The following is a 20,401-nucleotide window of genomic DNA, read 5'->3' on the forward strand; positions in this document are numbered from 1 at the left end:
AAATATTTCCTCACAATTACTAATGTGGGAAAGTGTGTGAAATTAAAATTGCAGTTTACTCCTCAAAGCATTTTTATTGAGAAACTGAAGCAGATGTTGTTCTAAAGATGGCCTTATTGTTCTATGCAAGGGTAAGAATTAGTACTCTTTAATATTGGCATTTAATTTTAGATTTCATAGAATCTGCCTCAGAATAAGGGATTCAACCTCAATTTAGATGAGGAAAACTAAAGCAGCTAAATGAAAGTTAATCACAACTACATTAATTGCCCAATTCCAAATAACTTGCAAAATAAATGCAACGGAGAAAGTGCAAGCCTTAATCTCATATAATCAATCCCTACTCATTGCATAACCAATGAAAAACACTGCCTATTGTTCTATGGACACTTTCACTTTTGCACAATTCCCCAGTACTCTGCTCTCACAAAACAGGGAACAAAGCAAGGTCACAGTGAGGAAGCAAACAAGAATTTAGCAAGGGTCCAAACCATGGGTAGGCAAACTAAGGCCCGGGGGCCAGATACGGCCCAATCGCCTTCTAAATCCGGCCTGCGGATGGCCCGGGAATCAGCATGTTTCTACATGAGTAGAATGTGTCCTTTTATTTAAAATGCATCTCTGGGTTATTCGTGGGGCCTGCTAATGTTTCTACATGAGTAGAATGTGTGCTTTTATTTAAAATGCATCTCTGGTTTATTTGTGGGGCATAGGAATTCGTTCATTTCCCCCCCAAAAAATATAGTTCGGCCCCCACAAAGTCTGAGGGACAGTGGACTGGTCCCCTGCTGAAAAAGTTTGCTGACCCCTGGTCCAAACCTTAAGCAGAAAGCATTACAGTTATTGGCACTATGCCACTTTTGATATGGCTCTTTCACTTACAGGATAATAAAGGCCACTGAAACCAACATCCCTGATAAAATTCACCAACTTATTTAGATAGATACATCTTGCAAAAACATCACCTACCTTTATGAATCAATACCTCTAAAACTCTTTTTTAAAAACCCTGATACCTGCATATCACTTAAGTACCTGCAATTTCCTTGACCATTTCATGTTAAAAATATGACAAGAAACTCACTCTATGGTTTCAATAGCAGCCAAATTTTCTCCCTCCCCTGCTCAACTGCATCTTTCACCAAGTAGTCTGATGAAGAGTTCTGGAGAACTTGAAACCTTGCAAAATATTTTAATATGAGCTGTTTTTTGGTTGGTCTACTGAAAGTGTTAACAAAGGTATTGTGCTAATATTTGCAATTTTCTTACCTTTACTTTTTGTGTAAAAAAAATTTTTAGAATAGTTTTTAAAAAGAATTAACTCATATGTGGCTATTCCTTTCTAAATATACAGAAGTGCTCCATTGAAAAGCTATTAGATAACCAGCATATCAAACCACAACTAACTAATAAAAATCTAGGGAACTGCATAGTAGCCACCAATGAGGACATGCAAGCTCAGTAAGCTATCGTGATGCTCTGCTCCATACATTTTTCTCACACAATCAACACCTAACCTTTATTGGCCAGGAACATTTTGTGTATATGATATGTGAAGGAGGTATGTGCTAGAGGTTGTGGTAGGTAATGAGAAATTAGACGAAGGTGGAAACACCTGAACTACTTCGTGAAAGGTTGTAATTTTATATACAGATGCAACTGCAACATCCAAAGAGTGCCAAGTGTTTATACATACGCCAGTGCACTGCATTCTCCTACCGCCCCCCCCCCCATTTTTAACAGGTGAAAATGAAATGCCTATGTTGGAGATAGAGCATGGACTTTCATATTTCAGAAATCATCAAATTCTCCTTTAACTCAATTGATCTCATAGAAGCATCTACTTAGCTTAAAGATTAGTAATAGGACTTACATGCTTATATCCATATTTAATATTAGTCTAACATGTAATATGATTCCCCCCCCAAAAAAAAGTGGGTTTTCTTTTAAAATAATGTTTTTATTAAATCATTGATCTTATTTACCATGGTTTTAGATGAGTTTCACCTTTCAGCACTAAAATATGATACTTCTCTATCACCAGCACTTTGTGTAGCTGCCTTTCTGCAGCTTTTAGATTATAATGCTAAAATAAATTGTTATAGTCACCCTTGAAATCATTTTCAAGGAAAATTTTGGGAGGGTAAATACTTGAATTACAGTTTCACAAAACAATTACAAAAAAAGGAACAAGACTATATAAAATCATCATGAGGTCATTCCTGTTCTGTCATCCCCCTCCCTTTCTTCCATCTATTGTATGCGTCTGAACTGCTATCTGTGGGCTGGCATGGAAGGAGGGGGTTAGAAAAAAAAGTGAAGGGGATTGGGATTGGAATCTGTTAATGTTACACCTAATACGCAGACTTCACATACTAACAGAGATTAAAATTAGAGAGGCAAACATTCACTGAAGAGCTGGAGAATTAACAACCAAACTTGTCAACTAATTTCTGCCTTACCCAATATGGCTATTAAGTGCATAGATGAATTCAGAGGTACTAGATTTGCTGAACTGACACCAAACTGCAGAATTATACAAAAATAAAAATAGTAACGATGAATGCACTAGCTAGATTAAACATAATGCTGATATATTGTCATGTAAAAAAGTAATACTTTAGTTAATTACCTTAAAATTTCAAATCTTAATATTTGCTTTTGTTTCAGATTTGGCAGAGAAAAACACACTGCATTGTAAAAGATACTAAAACATTGTTTTAGTTCTCATTTGAATAAAATATGTGATAATCTCAGAAATGGGGAACCCTGTGGAAGGGAACATAGACATTTTGTAACATTTTGTCCCCAAGAAATCTCATATTTATACATTTACTCCCAGATGACATTAAGATGTACAGACACAAATTCTTACCTCACAACGTCATCAATATTGTTTCTGTATACTCCTTCAAGTCTTTCTGCAGGAAAACCCATTGCAATTATATTTGGATAAATATCTGAATAGTCAAGTTAAGAGAAATATTTACAGAGTAACATTGTGAAATAGTACATAAAGTGTTAAATATTTCAAGCAAGTAACTATAGAGACTGGATTTAAGCAACCATTTCAGACACTTTCTATAGAGAAAAAGGTTCTAGTATTCCACCATTAGGGAAACAACTGTTTGGCAGGCTAAGAAGAACAGGGCTGGGAGTACAGAGGGGCAACAGGCAGTGGTTTGCCAACCCATAGGGAAGGTCTTTGAGGGCCTTGGATTGCTCACATGTAATCTTAACAATTACTTGGAAGCAGAATGTTCTTGTTTTCAATAGAGAGAAATTAATATCTACCATTTTGAAAGATCAAGCAGTGTAACAACAGTATTATATGTCATATAACTCACAATTTTATTCAGTCTACCTTTCAGCTTGAGGGTCAAGAAACCGTTTCATACCCGTGCAGCCCCTACCATCAAAACAGCCACCATGGATCTAGTGATTTATGCATAGTCGACCACTAAGTTTGACTTAGTTGCTCTCTAGTGTTTCCTAGCTGCCAAGACACAGCCTTGCAAGGATCAGATTACTGAAGAGGTACAGAATCTCCACATCCAGGGCGCTTCCTTCCCTTCACCAGAACCTCCCAAGTTGCAAGCTTGCTCCAGTCAGACCATCTGTGGAGTACAAACAGAAGCAGTCTGTCCATTTGGGCTACTTCGGCAAGCTCTGAGTATTCAGAGACTGGGTAGCTGCATATGCTGCCAAGAGATATAGAACATCTCCTGTTCCTGTACCACAGCATCATATGGCTCCAAGCCTCTCACACACAACACAGGGGAGCAGAATGCAAGTCCTGGGAGCTTGAAAGCTGTCCTTCAGCTCTGTTGTATGTGTGAAGTTACATATAAATCTGAATATAAACACAGGAAAAAGAAAATGTTCTGATTTGTTAAGATCTAGTCTCTACTCCAAAAGCCATCATCCTGTCTCTCACCAGAATAATGCACTCAAATCCAGCTCACACTATTTTATGTACTCCAAGTTTTACAATTTGTTAAACTCTCATTGTTATAAATAATTGTTCATAACTACCAAACTAGACTGACACTTGCCCTTCCATCATCTGCAGCAAAATGCACCTGCTCAACAGATACCAGCTGTTACCTCCAGAACCTTCTGTATAGTATATCCACTGAGCCATGATGCTCACTGGATTACCTTGGGCCAGTTATGGTCTCATCTACCTCACAGCCTAACCCACAGCATAGGGCTGTTGCAAAGATAAAATGGAAAGGGAGAGACCTGTGTAGGACACCTTGAGCTCATTGGTGTAAAGGCAGGATATAAATGTAACAAAACAAAAAAACTTTTCCATGCATGCCACTCATTTTAAACTGATGACAGCAACTCATTTCACCCAATCAGAGAATTGTGATTATTATACATGGTAGGAAACAAAGCCAGGATCGTGAACCATATTTTGAAGTTGGCTTGTTTCCCAATATCATAGTCAAGTCTAACTAAACAAAAGCAAAAACCTTCACTTGCACCTGCAAGTAAACAAAACAGGTAATTACAAACCAAAATAGCACTTATCCAAGTGGTAAGCATCCATGTTGTTTGGTTGATCATGCTAATTTTTTAAAATTTGCAACAGTAATTCATATAGACACACACAAACTGTGTTATGTAAATAAACAAATACACAAACACCTTGTCCTCAGAAGTAATTTTTTTCAAAAAAAATCTTCTACACAGAATTTCATATCGTATGCTTGATAGAAATGAGATTCATTTCAAGGTAAATGGAGAATTATCTGATTTTATATTTTAAAAAAACAACCTGTACACTATCTTGTACACTAGTAACTTTTGTGTTGGAGTAATTTGCAAGACATCCAGAAAGAGAGTAAGTTCTTCTATTCTACACTTTTCACCAGATTATACATAATATGATTTTAAATCAGTCTTTCGCTGATTTCTGCACTTCATTGGGAACTTACATAAAAGAAAGTGAAATCTTAATTCCACCGAAGCAATTTACATGATCTAAGTACAGGTATAGTTCAAAAATAATGGTAAGCTACGTTCTGACATTAACATGCCTGGGCCTTAGCCTTGCTGACAGGGGAGATCCCTCTCTGCCCTCCTGATGTAAGGTAGCCATGATGTTCCATTTAATCCAAACCAGCAAATATATGGCCTTCCTTTGCCCTACTATCTAGGAAAGAAGATCTAATTTTTAAGTTGTTGTTGTTTTTTTACAACACTTAACCGTGTTGAGAATTTTATTTTAGTATATACATATATATTAAAAAATAAAGCGAGGGTGGAGAAAGCACATGAGGCCAAGAGTCCAGTCCGGCTCATTTGCATAATTTCAACCATCACAGGCTACACACAGCCTACATTCCTCTTAAGTAAAACTACAGATAATTTTCTATAGGTTCTCAAACTGGATCTTTTTATAGCCATCTCATCCAGGAATTGAAATAGCATAAATTCAGCAAACAAATAGAAGCCTCACGTTAACATTAGATTGTCAGTAAGTACTGTAATAAAGAAGCAAAGTATCATATATTTAGTATATATGTATCATATATACTATACTCTATCAAATTACCTTTGCATAAGCACTTAAGCCTACTCAAAGGAAAGGAACCATTTTTCTTGCCTGAAATACGTTTCTCAGATGGCATGGTGGGCTATGCTACCCATTTTTGCCCAAAGACACAAAACACAGACCTTTCTCTGTTCCTTGCTCCTCCATCTCTTGACCAGTCTCTTTCATTACTCATATACAGAACAAATCACCAAAGCAATGCAGCACAGGAGAAAACCTAAGAACATAAGAAGAGTCTGCTGAATCAGGCCAATGGCCCATCTAATCCAGCATCCTGTTCTTACAGTAGCCAATCAGTTGCCGGGGGGAAACCAGAACCTGTGCTGGACCTGAACACAAGCGTATTCTCCCCTTTTGTAGGTTCCAGCAACTAGTATTCAGAAGCATATTGCCTCCAACTGTGAAAGCAGAACAATCCTCCCTTCATTCATTCATTCAATTTATATAACACGCTTCATTATAAGATCTCAGGGCAGTTCACAGAATTAAGCATTTATACAGCCTGCCAGTCATCCCCAAAATTCAAGGACCTACCATGTGTTCAATGCCTCTGAGAAACCCCTTTCAAGTGAGAGCAAGGGTTCCTTCTCTAGAGGTGCTAATATATGGTATGGTGAGATGCACTAAAGCTAAAAACCTCTCAGTGGGAACCATGCGACAGTTGCCTATTAAATAACCTGCTGGGGGACTTCCTCACCAAAGCAGCCTTTGCTGAAGAACATTTATCAATTTTGTAATGCCTAATGAATGCTGTTGGTGTAGCCTGCATAGCCACTCTGCATACCTTGCAAAAAGGCGCATTTGCTGAAAAAAGCTGCTGAAGTTGTCATGGTTGAATATGCTGAGATGTTCTGGCACAAATAACTTCAGTGATTCATAAGCTAATGTGATGCACGCTTTAATCCACCTAACTAAGGTGTAGCTTCTTACTTTCTATCCCAAGGTGTTAGGGTGGAAAGAGTTTGTTTGCCTTAGTAGTTTGTTCTATTAACGTATGCTCTAATAGCTCTTCACACATCTAAAGAATGCCAAGCCTACTCATGGAGAAGTGGGATAAAACTTTGGCAATATCAATTCTTCTTGTTGCTGCAAAATTGAATTTATTTTAGGCATGTCCTTAGAACCACCCTGCCTGAATGTTTTGCTACTGAGAGCTGATACATCTTAAACTCTAGAAGCAGGAGAGACAGGGTACAGCTAAACAACTTTCTCTTCAGAGAAGCTGAGTGAAACGAAACAAACAAGAAATCAGATTGTCTGAAAGGTTAGGAACAATAAATTAATATCAAAAAGTATTGCACACATCAAGAGACTGCCAAACATTCTCAGAAGGTTAGGATGTGACCATGTGGAGATTCAACAAACTTTGTGTAGCGTATTATTTGCAAAAACTGCAGATACTACCACCAATCTGCAGAGTAAGTCATAATGTTAGATGGAACAGGTAATTTAGAGTAACCTTTCCCAACCCTATGTCCCCATAGGTTGTTGAGACTACAATTCCCATCATCCCTGACCACTGAGCCATGCTGAATGAAGCTGATGGGAGTCATAGTCCAACAACATCTGGGGGACTCAATGGTGGGAAAGGCTATGTCAGAGAATATGAAAGCAAGGAAAATATAGCCTTTTATTCACCTTGCTCTGGTGGACGCTCCCCCTGCCACTTTGGCTGAAAAAAGTTAAAGAAAGCCTCTGACTGCCTAAACTGTTTGGTTCCCAAAGCAAACCTCACAGCTCTTCACACATCCAGACAATACCATGCCCTTTCCAAGGCTGGAAAGCAACAGGTTGTAAGGACAATCTCCTGCTCCTGCTGAAAATGGAAGCATGTTTATGAGATGAATGACAAATTTGTGCAAAGAACAACCACCATGACAGACTGAAGTGATGACAACTAGGGGTTAAAAAAAAAACCAATCTGAGAAACAACAAAGACACAGATTTTAACAACTCAGATGGCAACTTCTGCAATGCTGACAAGGTAGTATGAAGATGCTGCAGTGATCCCAGGATTCTTTAAATGCAGTTAACCTTCTTTACACTGTCTAGGAAGATTGATCATGCAGAATGATAAATGCAGAGCATGGAAGGATACCTGGATGACAGAACGGTACCTACCACTTTAGGTGGGCGGCCTTTAGGAGCCTTCTATTCAACTTCCAGGCAGAGACATTCAGCCAAGGCAGACTGGAATGCAGAAGCATACCTTGAGACATGTTCTTCTCAATAGTGGCATTGGTGGAAAAGTGAAAAGGTGACCTGATGGCTATGGTGAGTGCAGAGCAGTGGTCTAGAATGGTGCCTGCCTAGAGAGTGTTAAGTTTTCTTAACTATACAGGTAACTCACAACTTATGTGCATTTAACTTGCACGCATTCAGCTTTACACAGTAGGCAATTCTTTATTTTCAGAAAATTGAAAAGGAGTCAGAAAGAGGGCAGGTGTCCAGGAAAATATTACTTTGGCAATCCCACCCACCACTGAACCCAAAATGTGTTTTGACTATATGAGATTTTGGCTTTATGCACTATCCCTGGAATGTAACCCCCGTGTAAGTTGAGTCACCTGTATAGGATTCACTCCTTTGCAATCAGCACTAAGCTCTCCCTGATAAAGAGGCATGGAACCTGACAGATATTTGACTACTTGCTGAAGAACCCATTAAGCACTGCACTGCAGAGTCACCTGAAAACTTCAGAATTCTACTGAAAGTATAAGCCAACTGCACTGTTAAGGCAACTAGAAGTGAAAGTGCACAGATGAAGTCTTGAGTCAGATAAGCAATCAGCACTGGAAGAAATTCTGAAAGTTGAGCACTTGAATGAAAGTAATGTTCTAGCGCAATTGTCTTCAGAAGCCTATCAGAGTGCCTTGTGGAGCTTCTGGCATTGGCGGAAAAGACAACACACTTCATGGAATCCACGAACGGTGGGGAGTTCCCTTCCTTGACAGCCTCTATTATTATCTTGAGGCTTCACATGTGTTTACATACTTAAACAAAGAAAATGGAATAAATACTCCAAAACATTTCTGGCTCAGTACCTGAACTACAACCAGAATACTGGAATAGATATATCTGCTCAGCATCCTGCAATCAGAGGAGGAAGAGAACCACTAATGGGCAAAAGAAACAAAGCCCCACTTTAAAGTCAGTGAAAGAAAGTAGTATCTTATCAAACCTCCAGGCAATAGCAGAATATTGTCGTGCAATAAGAACTTGCACAGTGCTAGTAATCTTAATCTTAAACTGCTATTTAAATGGACACAAAGGAGCAGTATAAGACCCAGAAACCTTATTTTTGCTTTAATTATACAATATAGAAAGACTCATCTATTTGTCTTTGATTCTAAAGTACTGACATCTTCAAAAACTATCCAGAAGACTATCTGTCAAAGAAACGATTAAAGCCAATTTAACTTACATTTAAAGTATACTTACTTTATTACTGTACTGTCCATATATACATAGTATTTCAGCTTGCATCTACCATCCTGTGTAAACCCTCAGCCAAGTCACTCAAATTCTACCAAGAACTAAGTACTATCAGAGGTGTCATTTGTTTTAACTGTTTTAATGTTGAATTTTAAACTGTTGTAACCCACCCTTCGGACCTGATGGTGAAAGTCAGATAATAAAAGCTGAAGAAAAATGATGTTGTCGGAAAACACCAGTAAGGTAAAACCTGGAGGGGGGACTTCTGGCAAGCAATACAAAACACAGATCAGACAAAGACCAGCCACACACACACACACCGACAAAATGTATTTAAAACACTAACCACAAGTCTGAGGAGTAGGCAACTGAGGAGTACACACACACCTCTGCTCCTGGTCAAGACAGGAAACAGACTGGTCAAGAGGAGGAAGGGAGCTATTAATGGACAAAGGTATGTGTTTCCTGACTTTCAGCACAAGAGGGCAGCATAACCCACTATGCCTTGTGTTCACCACCTCTGCACAATGAGATATTCAGCAGTGAAATCTATTACCGTAAATTACACTCCTAGAGATTATTCCAATTTCTACTTATCAAGCTTTCCAAAAAACTGTGGGGGGAAAGATTAACAGTAGCATTGTAGTTTCCAATGAGTATATGCATAAAAGAGTAGCACAAACACTTCTGAAGATTAGAACTCAAAAATATTATATCTATAGGTACACCTAAAGTGCAGTTATGACCACGAGAGACAACTGCAAATACCCGTGGGTATGAGGAGAAAGACCAGTGAAACAATTTTACTAAATTGCATTAACAAGGAAGCACAGATAAGCAAAGGCTACAGTCAAAAGAAACTTTATCTAGCCATCCAGTCTGCAACTTGCGAGGGATAACCAGTCACTGTCCCCAGTCTTAGGTTGCATCATACTTACTCACCGTACCCATCCACTATTGCTGCTATTCCTGAAAAGCTATTTTAGGAGTCAGGTGTCAAAGTTAATTGCTGCACTTCTCTACCTTTTTCATATTTAAGGGCCAACTAATATAAAAGCCCGCAATAGAGAACACAGGCATGCAAACATACCAACAACCAGAGTTCTATACTGTTTCACCTAGTTAGGAAAAACTGCAGCACAGTGCTCTATTACCTGTCAGTTCTACCTCAACCTTCTATCACCCATCTATTTCAACCACAAGTGTTAAAGACTTACGAATCCAGATATCCTAACCATGTAGATTTGATACTGAAGTCCAGTTATCAATTAACCTGACTTTTAAGCTCATGGTGAAGTCTCGCAGCAACAGGAAGATAGCATGTTTATAGTAGGGGTACAATAGTAGAGGCAGGATGGGGAAGGATGAAGGAGCAGCAGCACAAAGTATACAGGGTTAGTTAGCGCGGGCAAACATTCCCTGTGTAATTATTTGCAAAGCTGCTTAAGATGTTTACATAGACTAAGGAGCAAACCAGACATCATGGCAGCAAACCAGTGTCCGATAAATCTAGTCACTGCTGATTTCCGGGGGTGGGGGGTATAGAAGTGCAACAAGGGCAGGAAGGAGGTTTTTTTCAGTTTTTTCAGTCATAAGAGCTGCCCAGCTGTTCTTCCCCAGGCGGGGCTGTGTATAAAATGGAAGGACCAAAAAAAAGAAGCTAAAATGTAGATGGTTTCCAAGAATCACTGCAACCTATTGTACTTTTCTACCAGAGACTTACCTTTGCAATAAGAAGTCTAAACCAGTGGTTCTCAACTTCCCTCGCCCTAAGAACACTAGAAAACAGCTGATGGTCTTGGTGGACAGTTTAATGTTTTTTCTGCCTGTTGTAGAGAGTGTATGAGATATACTGTATAATTTTTTATTGCTATTTTTTTGTTTCTTTTAAAAGAAGCAATAAAAATGCAATTAAAAATCAGTATGAATATTTAATGGTGGACATACCAGACCACCTGAATGAAGATCACAGACCACTGGTGGTCCATAGTTTGGAAACCCCAAGCCTAGACTCTAAACATCAGCAACTGCCAAATATTATATATCATTTATGCATGCCCTACTCAATGTGGTGGACTGTAGACTGGTGTCGATTTGCAAGCCATCAGCTACTGGTCCCTGATGACTCTACCACAGCCCAGTTTGGGTGGGACACTTCAGGGACTGGTCCCTGGCTTATTTGAATGGGGAGAGTTTGCAGGTCCACCACATCAGATAGCTTGAGAAGCACTGATTTATATAGCCTATAGATGTGGACTGATCTCCAATTTACAAATAAACTACTATCAATTTTAGGAGGTTTAATGTAATAAATAATTAATTTATCAGCACTCCTGGAAGAGTAAGAAAAAATAATTGTCACTGCATAACGCCAGTGTGCCTTAACATTTTTTTTATGCTGTACAGCTATAATGCAAAGAGGTTAAAAGCTTGTTTTAGAAGTGGAAGCAAGCTATAGTTGAAGACTTATGGCTCATTAGCTATTGGCAGTGAATTTGGTTTTGCTATTCTACCTGATGTCCAGCATTCCTCTTTGCTAACATTTTAGTACAAAGTGATGGAATGGGAGAGCAATGAACAGAGCAGGAGGGGAACATGACATCAGAAAACATAAACTCATCTTTCAGGAACAACAAGTTCTGACTGACCAGCTTAAATATGCAAGTATTAATCTCCAGGAAGAAATCATATGTGCGCACCCTTAGTCACATGCCCTATTTCTTTCTCCAGCACTTATCAACCCTGCAAAAACCTCTTTGTAAAAGGCCTCAGCCATTGCATACTTTTAAATACCTGGCATTTTAGGAGAGATCTTACTCCACCTCTCTGCAGTTGACAGCAAGATATAGTTACGTTCTGGCTGGAGGTGTCTCAAGTAAAACATACAAAACCAATACTCTTATGTTGAAGCTACACAGTACAGCATAGGGCCTGCAGAAAACACAAACTTGTGTCCTATCCACACCTATTTCAGAATAGTTCCCATTGAATTCAATGCTATTTTCTTCCTAGAATTCTTCAGAAAAAGACACCAAAGGATTTATTATCAGTGTGCACTTAACCTCTGAAAATGCTGATCTAGGAGCAGGCCAAGGAACAGCTTTCCCCCCTCAAAGCTATCTTGTTGAAGGAGACCAGCCATCTCTGTACAGCCATTAATTTAAAAACCTGCCTCCTTAGTATCTCATGGTTTGATAAAATCAAAAGCCTAGTTTCCCCCATATTGTTTCTTCTCTAGTAGAATGCAAATTACTAAAGAACTCATCTAGCAGCAGCAAATTTCTAGAAAGCATTGCTCAAATGCCTAGGAATGATTCAAAAGAACCAAGTACCAAGGAATGCTTCAAAAGAACCAAGTACCAAGTCATATGAATTAAGCAAAAGGTATGCAGTGCAATGTGACTTAATTATGTAAGGAAAGCTATTTATAAAAAATAATAAATCATAGGGTATTTCACAATGGGGAGGGGGACCAAGGGAGAGGAAAGGTCACAGATCATGGGTTTTAATTTGTTTTAGTCTGTTCTATTGTGCTTTTAACTTTTTGTATGTTTTAAATTATGATAATAATTTTTAGTAATAATGTCATTGTTTTATCTTTTTTGTAAACTGCTTTGAAGTTTTTTTAACAATCAAGCAGTATATATCTATATCTATATCTATATCTATATCTATAGATATATATGAAATAAATAAATAACTCTTCACCATACTCTTTTTGTCACCTGCTAAAAACACTCTTGGCTGGACAAGCCTACTGAGATACTTAGACAGTTGAGGTAATTTTTGATTTATTTTAGTATTTTAAATTTTCTATGTATGATTATGAATTTTTCTCAATTTTATTGTTTTATTTTTTGCACCCTGCTTTGAGGGGTTTTTTTTACCATCAAATGGTATATAAATAACCAAAGAGGAAATCAAAGAAATATTGGAGAATGTAAGCATATTCAAGTCAGCAGGTCCTGATGACATTCACCCAAGGATCCCATGGGAGTTACGCTGGTCTCTCAGAACCACTAGTAATTATGTGTGTGAACTCATGGAAAATGGCATGGTCCCAAAAGGCTACAGAGCAAAAGTAAAGTGCATCTTTTTTATTTTAAAAGGAAAGCAGAAAAATTATTCTGGCTTCTGCATTTTAAAATTGGAGCACATACTGAAGCACAGAGAAGAATATGAGTGACTAGCATTCAATGGTTATAAATTGTACTGACCCAAATGAAGTTGCTTTTTTAAGAAGCCAGACTGGATTAGGTAGAGAATAACCCACTGATATATCTTAGCTATGCCGAGGCTTCTGATCTCCGTCTTCATGACAACCACACCAGAAGTTATTTGGGAGGGTAGCAAACAAACAACAAACTATTGCAAGAGGGATATAATTTGTTGAAAAACTGCACAAAGAAATAAAATAGATCAATATCAAATTGTAAAGAGATTTCCAGCCGTGCTGGTAGTTCTCTCTTCAATTTCTTAATCAACACAGCAGAAGATGACCATACACCATGTTGGATCCAAAATAAAGGGATTGCAAACATTAAATGTTAGATGTATCTATGAAAAATGTGAACAGCAATATGATAAAAACAAAAAAGTTGTATTTTTTAAAACAAAGAACTGTACAGAAACACATACAATACTGTGGGCAGGGGAGACGAGGGAGAAAAAATTTAACTGGGTGAACAGCTGCACTTCTAAAAACTTCAGTTTATAGGGAATAAACTGAATGAGTCAATGTGATGCAGTGGAACAAAATAGCAATGCCATTATAGACCACATTAAGAGCAATACTGTCTTTAAAATACAAATGAATAACCATAGCATTCTATTCAGCACTGATGAAGATCTCATTTGTGTTCAATTCTAGGCAACAGAAGTCAACAACAATGTAGATAAACTGCAAAAGATTGATAATATAATAAGAGCAGCTTTGCTGGATGAGAACAAAGATCAATCTAGTTTAGCATCCTGCTTCTAACACTGCCTAGTCAGATACATCCAGAAAGCATACTACCAGGTCATGCAGGTAACAGCCATCCCCTACTGTTCATCATCCCCCAGCAACTAGTCTTTATTAGTTTACTCTGATGGCAATATTTTCCAAGTAAAGAGATAAAGGCAAGTAGGAGAGCATGGGCCCTCCTACATTATATTCAAATTTAAAATGACAGCACTAGTTAGGAACCACCACTTTCTAACTGAACTAATACATCTTATGGCAGACTTACTTGGCAGTAAACCTCACTGAGTTCATTGATATTTATACCCAAGTGTGCATGTATAGATTTCAATCTAAATTCTTAAAAACCTTAAAGATCAAATTCCAGAACATTAGTGCATGCATGTAAACACCAACTTCTGGGAGGAAAAAGTTCTGGGCATTACTTGTTTTGAAAATCACTCAATTGGAAAGTTCTATGCATACATCATGTGAATAAGACATAATAAAACACCCTTGTAGGTGTTTTTATTCTACTGTCGCCCTATCAATGTAAGGATTTTAAATTTGCTAGAGACTAAGGACTCATTTTCATTTAGTTGGGGAACACACAAATGGCCTGTTAAAACAAACAGCAAAATAGTAATGGATTCTTACTGCAAAAATGGCATTTCTCTGAATTTTCAATCAAGTCTTCTTAAAGCTACTGAACTGTATCATTAGAATATTTACCAAAGCAGCAGTATGATGTTATTAACCACTGATAACTCATATATATGTGCATAACACACACATGCAAAAAGAAGAAAAAAATGCCTGCCAGGAAAAATACACTTTTTAAGCCACACCAGAACTATTTTATAACTCATTATTCCTTTTGCATATTTTTTTCAGAGTCATCACTACTTTCCCTAAAAATATGTACTATCACAAGGAAACTTTTCTGCATTAAAATATTACTGTATTCTATCATTATTGTTCTTGAGATAGATACAGAAGCATTTTTTTAATCCAAAAAAATACAATCCACTGAGGATGTCAAATATATGGTCTTAAACTATAACACTGCTCTTTTCCCAATGAACATCTGGCGCAACTTTCAGAACATTTATGACCCGACTTAATTTATTTCATAGCAGAAAAAACATTTCATGCATATTCTGCATCTACCCATCAAAAAAGCCTGTCTAGGGAGCAGGGGCCCCCATAATGGTTTTTCTATGGCAGAAGAATAAAATTCCCATTTTACGTGAAACTTGTTATATTGGGTCATATGAACATTACTAAATTCATAAAAATCCGGGGGGATTAGAAGCATAAAAAATGAGTAACAGCTTTCACATACCAATATATGGCATGGGATGACTGTATTCATTGCACCAAAGGAATCAATTTATTTATTTTACTTACTTATTCATTCCATAAAAATTTATACACGTATGATTATAAAAAATCTCAAAGCGCTTTACAGAAAACAAAACTGTAAAATCAAGAAAAAAATTACAACCCTACATTAAAACCTACAAAAGTTAAAGTAATAAAACAGATTAAAATTATCTCAACTTTCTAAGCATTTTAGTAGCCTTGTCTAAACAGGAATGCTATTAGCAGGTGCCAAAGAGTATGGTGAAGGTGCCTGCTTTATCTCAATAGGCAGGGAGTTCCAAAGTGCAGCTGCTGACAAACTAAACAATTTTGTTCAAATAGCACTGAAACTACCGTACCTTTTTAAAATATTTAACCCCACTGCTTTTTAGGTATTAGTAACAATATACAACAAAAAGTGTGAGCAAAGGACCCATACACTGCAGGAATACCGAGGGACACAATGCTTCTGTAAGCTATGTTAGCTTACAGTTAGAAGACTACATGACATTCTTCTGCAAGAACCGTGTTAGTGGGGGCCAAGTCACATAATATTAAAAGAAACTGTGCTTAATTTGCACTGACCAGTGTTGCTAAGCACAAAGCCCATAGGAAAGGCATTCAGCAGTTTTCAGGAACTAGTGGGAAATGCAGATAAATATCAGATTTACAATAGAATTATTTCTGGTTTCTTTGCTGCCAAGAGTAAATGCACATTGTACATAGTGTCGAACTTTATGAAACCGACGCATCCTTTCTGAGAGGAAGTGTACAGATTAGAAACATTATTTAGCCTTGTTTGCCCAACCACTGGAGAAATGGGAAGGTTCTGCTATTCAGAACTCTTCTTCCCCACCCCATTTTCTTTGGGACCACAAAACTAATGCCTTTACCAGTGTACCCCTTCTGGATGAAACTTCATCTGCAGAACCAATATTGTTCATGTACATCACATACTTGCTTAATACACACACACACACAGAGAGAGAGAGAGAGAGAGAGAGAAAGAAACACTGTATTTTAAGTTAGATATATCTTACAAATGGAGCAGCTAAAAATCTACAATCTGAAGCATTTTGTTTTAAGACATATATGTATGTGTCTATCTCTGTGCGCACAAACAAACACAGAATGAATCCAGTTCTCAAAGTGAATATCCTTACATAGCAAAAACAGGATCATACAAACCCCAGAGAGATGCATCAACAGGCTTGGGGGGGGGGGGGAACCAAGTTATGTAGAAGTAAAAGCAAATTAGGAAATCCCTAAGGTGGGGGTACTCAAAAATCAGGACAACGACTGAGCATGCTCAGCAGCTATAGAGTGCAGACTGACTGTTGCGGGGGGGGGGGGAATACAAATCCTAGTGGTAGGCTAGAAAGAGCATGGTGGTTGGCTGACACCCTGAATGGGAGCACTCCATGCTGCAATCTTGTGTCTTCTATTTTAAGTGCCTGTCATAAGAAAGTGCAAGTGCATACATGGAAATAAGCATCAAAAGTGGAAAGGTCTTCCAAACACTGCTTCCATTCAAACCCTGCCTTTCATTCTGGAACAGATTGTATAGCACCCTATCTGTCAGAAAAGACATACTACAATCACAAAAGTCATTGTGGTATAGTTAGTGGCAAGGATATTTGACTTATAGGAGAGAAGACATAGCTTCGGATCTCTTACTCAAAAAAGTCACTAGGTGACCTTGGGCAAGTCTTTCTCTCAGCCTAATCTATCTCAGATTATATACTACTCTATACTGCTAAAGTATAGCTAAGTATTGACAGAAACATGCATTCAATTTAGCCAGTCTAATAAAAAGGCAGGTTATTTCTGGATCCGTTTTACACAGGAATTACATTTTAGGCTGGTCCAACCTAAATCCACAATACCAACACTTATAGGTTGATTTACATTCATCATTGGCCTTAATATTTTGAACTCTTTACGCAAGATAAAATTGTCATACTAAGAATAATATTTCATGATCTTCACAAATACAAAAGTTAAACAATCTTATTGAAGTTAAACAAAATCCTATTGAATCAGCTGGCCAACTATAGCCAAAAGGCAGTTCATCGCTGCACAGCAGCAGTGTTGCCATTTTGATTTTGCCTTTTGTGGTAGGATGCAACCGGCTATACCCATACAATTCATGATGCAGAGGGAAGCTAAACTCCCAAGACAAAAAGCAGGATCTGTCTCTAAAGGCTAAAAAAACATGAGAATCAACCACTCAACCACTCAAAATGCACCTATCAAGACTGCATGACCAACAGTCAATTCAAATGGAAAGCTTTGCTACTGAAGGGGGGGAGTAACTACCTGTTGAACCTACGCTGAAAAAACAGAGACAAAGCCAAGGGAGTTCCATCTCTCTGGAAAACTACAGTAAGCCACTGAGCATTCCCAGAGGCAGAAAGAAGTCCAGATAGAGAAACAGTCTCCCAGAAGCCTGCATTATATTCACTAAATTAAAAAAGTATGAAAAAGATTACTACTAGAGATGATGTGTTTGTGTTATATAATCCAACTGACAAGGTACACTCCATTGCAGATTACCATCTACTTTGTGTGGTACTTGGCTCACCTCAAAGCAAGTAAAACATTATTTGAGACCCAAGACAGCAAATGAAAATGTGCAGTTAACACCCTGAATTTCTACGAATTTTCCATCTTTGAAACACTTGTGTTAACAAGGGACACTACTGACAGAGTAAGTCATTCTACTTTCTGCACACCATAATCTGGACATTTGCAAACTAAAATGTTTATTTTATTCCTAAACTCTTAGGAATATGGGTATAGGGAAATCCTGGGGTAGACTCACCTTTAAAGCATTTCTATGCAATATCTGAAAACCATGATATTTATAGGTATCCATTATATGCATCATTACTATGAAATAGTGGTTTTGTGTCAGAATTAGTGAAAATAAACTGTAGATGCCAAAAAATTATTTTCAGTGGGACATGGGAAGTGTACTCCTTACCCACCAGGAAGGACAGAAAGTGGTGTTTTCCATGCTACTTGACAGATGCTGAAGATGCTTATGAGTGCACAGATTGACTTGTAAATTACAGATATTAAATGTGTAATTTGTAACACAGTTCAGAATCTAAAGAGATTTAAAATATTGCTGTAAAAATGCATTGTTTCTCCTACATCTAAGATAAAGCCTCTGATTAATCTATCCTCAATATGGGAGGAGATACTTTAAAAAGCAGTTTGAAGTAAGTTTATAAAGACAGATGCACAAGCATCAGAATATAGCACATTTTGCATTCATAAAGGCCCAAAGTTCAAAACCTAGAACTCCAAATAAAAGGTGTATTCAACAGTAAGGCTGAGAAACACCTTCCTGAGGTCATGGGGTGCCACTGCCAGTCCAAACAAGCAGTATTAATCTAGGCAGAGCAATGGCCTAACTTATACACACTCACAAAGTCACAATCAGGAAAAAATTCAATGCCATTTTCAGTGCAAATTAATGTATAGGTTACTCGCCATTTCAAAGTTTCTACTAAAACACAGATCATATAGGTACTGCTTGTACTACAACTATTACTGACGAAAAGAGGACCAAAAGTTGAGACTTAAACTGTGTACACAGTAACACTTGTTAATTGTTAACTTCATGTTTAACTTGTATAACTTTACAAATCTGCACATTCTATATACAACTTTCTAAAACACAAGTTAAGTATTTCCAGCTGAAGGGGATGCCATTCCAAATCACTTGAAAGAACCGAGGAAAACTCAAAGAAACTACAACAAGAATCAATCAGGTATTTAAATTTACCACTATGTACCAAAACTATATGATCTCACACGTACACACAATAAGAGAATCTATTAACTATCTATTTTAATGACTTTCAAATTGGCAAAGTAGAGTAATTACACCTTTTGCAAATAAAATGTAAATCTTAAGGAAATTAAGGTAAACTCTACTACCTCTTTCAGGATCAAATATCCACTCTTATTCACATACTATGACTTACATTGTAATCATATACAGAGTAACAGCTAATTTTTAAAAAGCATGCAATCTTTCAGATTAGAAATTCTACCTATTTTAGGCTGCAGTCCTAAACACATGGACATGTAAACTGCATTGAACACAGAAGATCTTACTTCCATGAAAATATCCACAATTACTCCGTTTATCGGGTATTTGAAGTGTACAGCAATTTAGATTTTGATAACAATGCTCCTCCTAAAAAGAGAGGATGAAAAGACAGATATACTACAGAGACAGAATTTAAAATATACAAAGTTATGTCTGAGAAATCAAGACGTCCCATTCTGTTTTCATTAAAGTTAGGTAACTAAATTTACAAAATCCAAACTACAGCACTGCCTTAATCATATCTACTCTGAAGTAAGCTCTATTTAATTCAATGAGACTTATTCACAGGTACGTGAGTTTAGGACTGAAGTCTCCCAAGCCCACTTACCTGGGAGTAAGCCCCATTACATTAGGTATTACATTCCACTGAAAGCAATGGAAGAGGAATTACAATATGTAATTCTAAGCATGTATACTCAAAAGTAAAGTCTCCCCAAGTTTAAACAAGCTCAACCAAGTATGAACAGGATTGCAATTAGCTGCAACTAACTTCTGTTTGATCATGTACACTGTCTTTCATATTAGCGAACAGGACATATAATTACTTGTCTCATCAAGTTAAGTAGGAAGTACAATTTTCTACAAATGGAAGAAGTGAAATATTTCCAGGCTACATCCGAGGAAGAAATACCCATGCCACAGCACAACTACAATCCTTAGGTAATTGATTCCAGAGGAGTAATTCTGAAATAGGTATTTTCATTTATTGCTTTTTGTATATATGACTAAGAAATTCCTTGTGCAATATTTCTATGCTTTCCAATAGGTTATTTCTATATATGATTTGATTTAATTTAAAATCTATTGGCTTAACAAATGGTTTGGATTATTTTTGTTTGTCTAACAGCACAGCCATAGGTATGTTTTCTCAGAAATAACCCCACCTAAGTTCAATGGGACATGCAACATAACACTATACATATTTCCTTGGAAGCAATCTGTGTTCAGCGAAGCTTATTCCCAGGGA

At 37.4% G+C, this 20,401-nt stretch overlaps 1 protein-coding gene and 1 long non-coding RNA gene across 2 annotated transcripts in view; one reads left to right on the forward strand and one right to left on the reverse strand.

The window, feature by feature from the left end:
* PTEN (phosphatase and tensin homolog) overlaps positions 1-20,401 on the reverse strand; it is a 53,424-nt gene that overhangs the window by 29,819 nt on the left and 3,204 nt on the right. Inside the window, exon 2 of the mRNA XM_081004569.1 lies at positions 2,876-2,960. Within this exon, the coding sequence (XP_080860695.1) occupies positions 2,876-2,960 (85 nt within the window). The remainder of the gene's footprint in view (positions 1-2,875; positions 2,961-20,401) is intronic.
* Positions 15,428-20,157, forward strand: LOC308476791. The gene is made up of 2 exons (XR_013986099.1): positions 15,428-19,090; positions 19,960-20,157. It is a non-coding gene; the product is annotated as an uncharacterized lncRNA (long non-coding RNA).

This window comes from Podarcis pityusensis (genome assembly GCF_964106645.2).
Source record: "Podarcis pityusensis genome assembly, chromosome: 5".
In the NCBI taxonomy this organism is placed as follows: Eukaryota; Metazoa; Chordata; class Lepidosauria; order Squamata; family Lacertidae; genus Podarcis; species Podarcis pityusensis.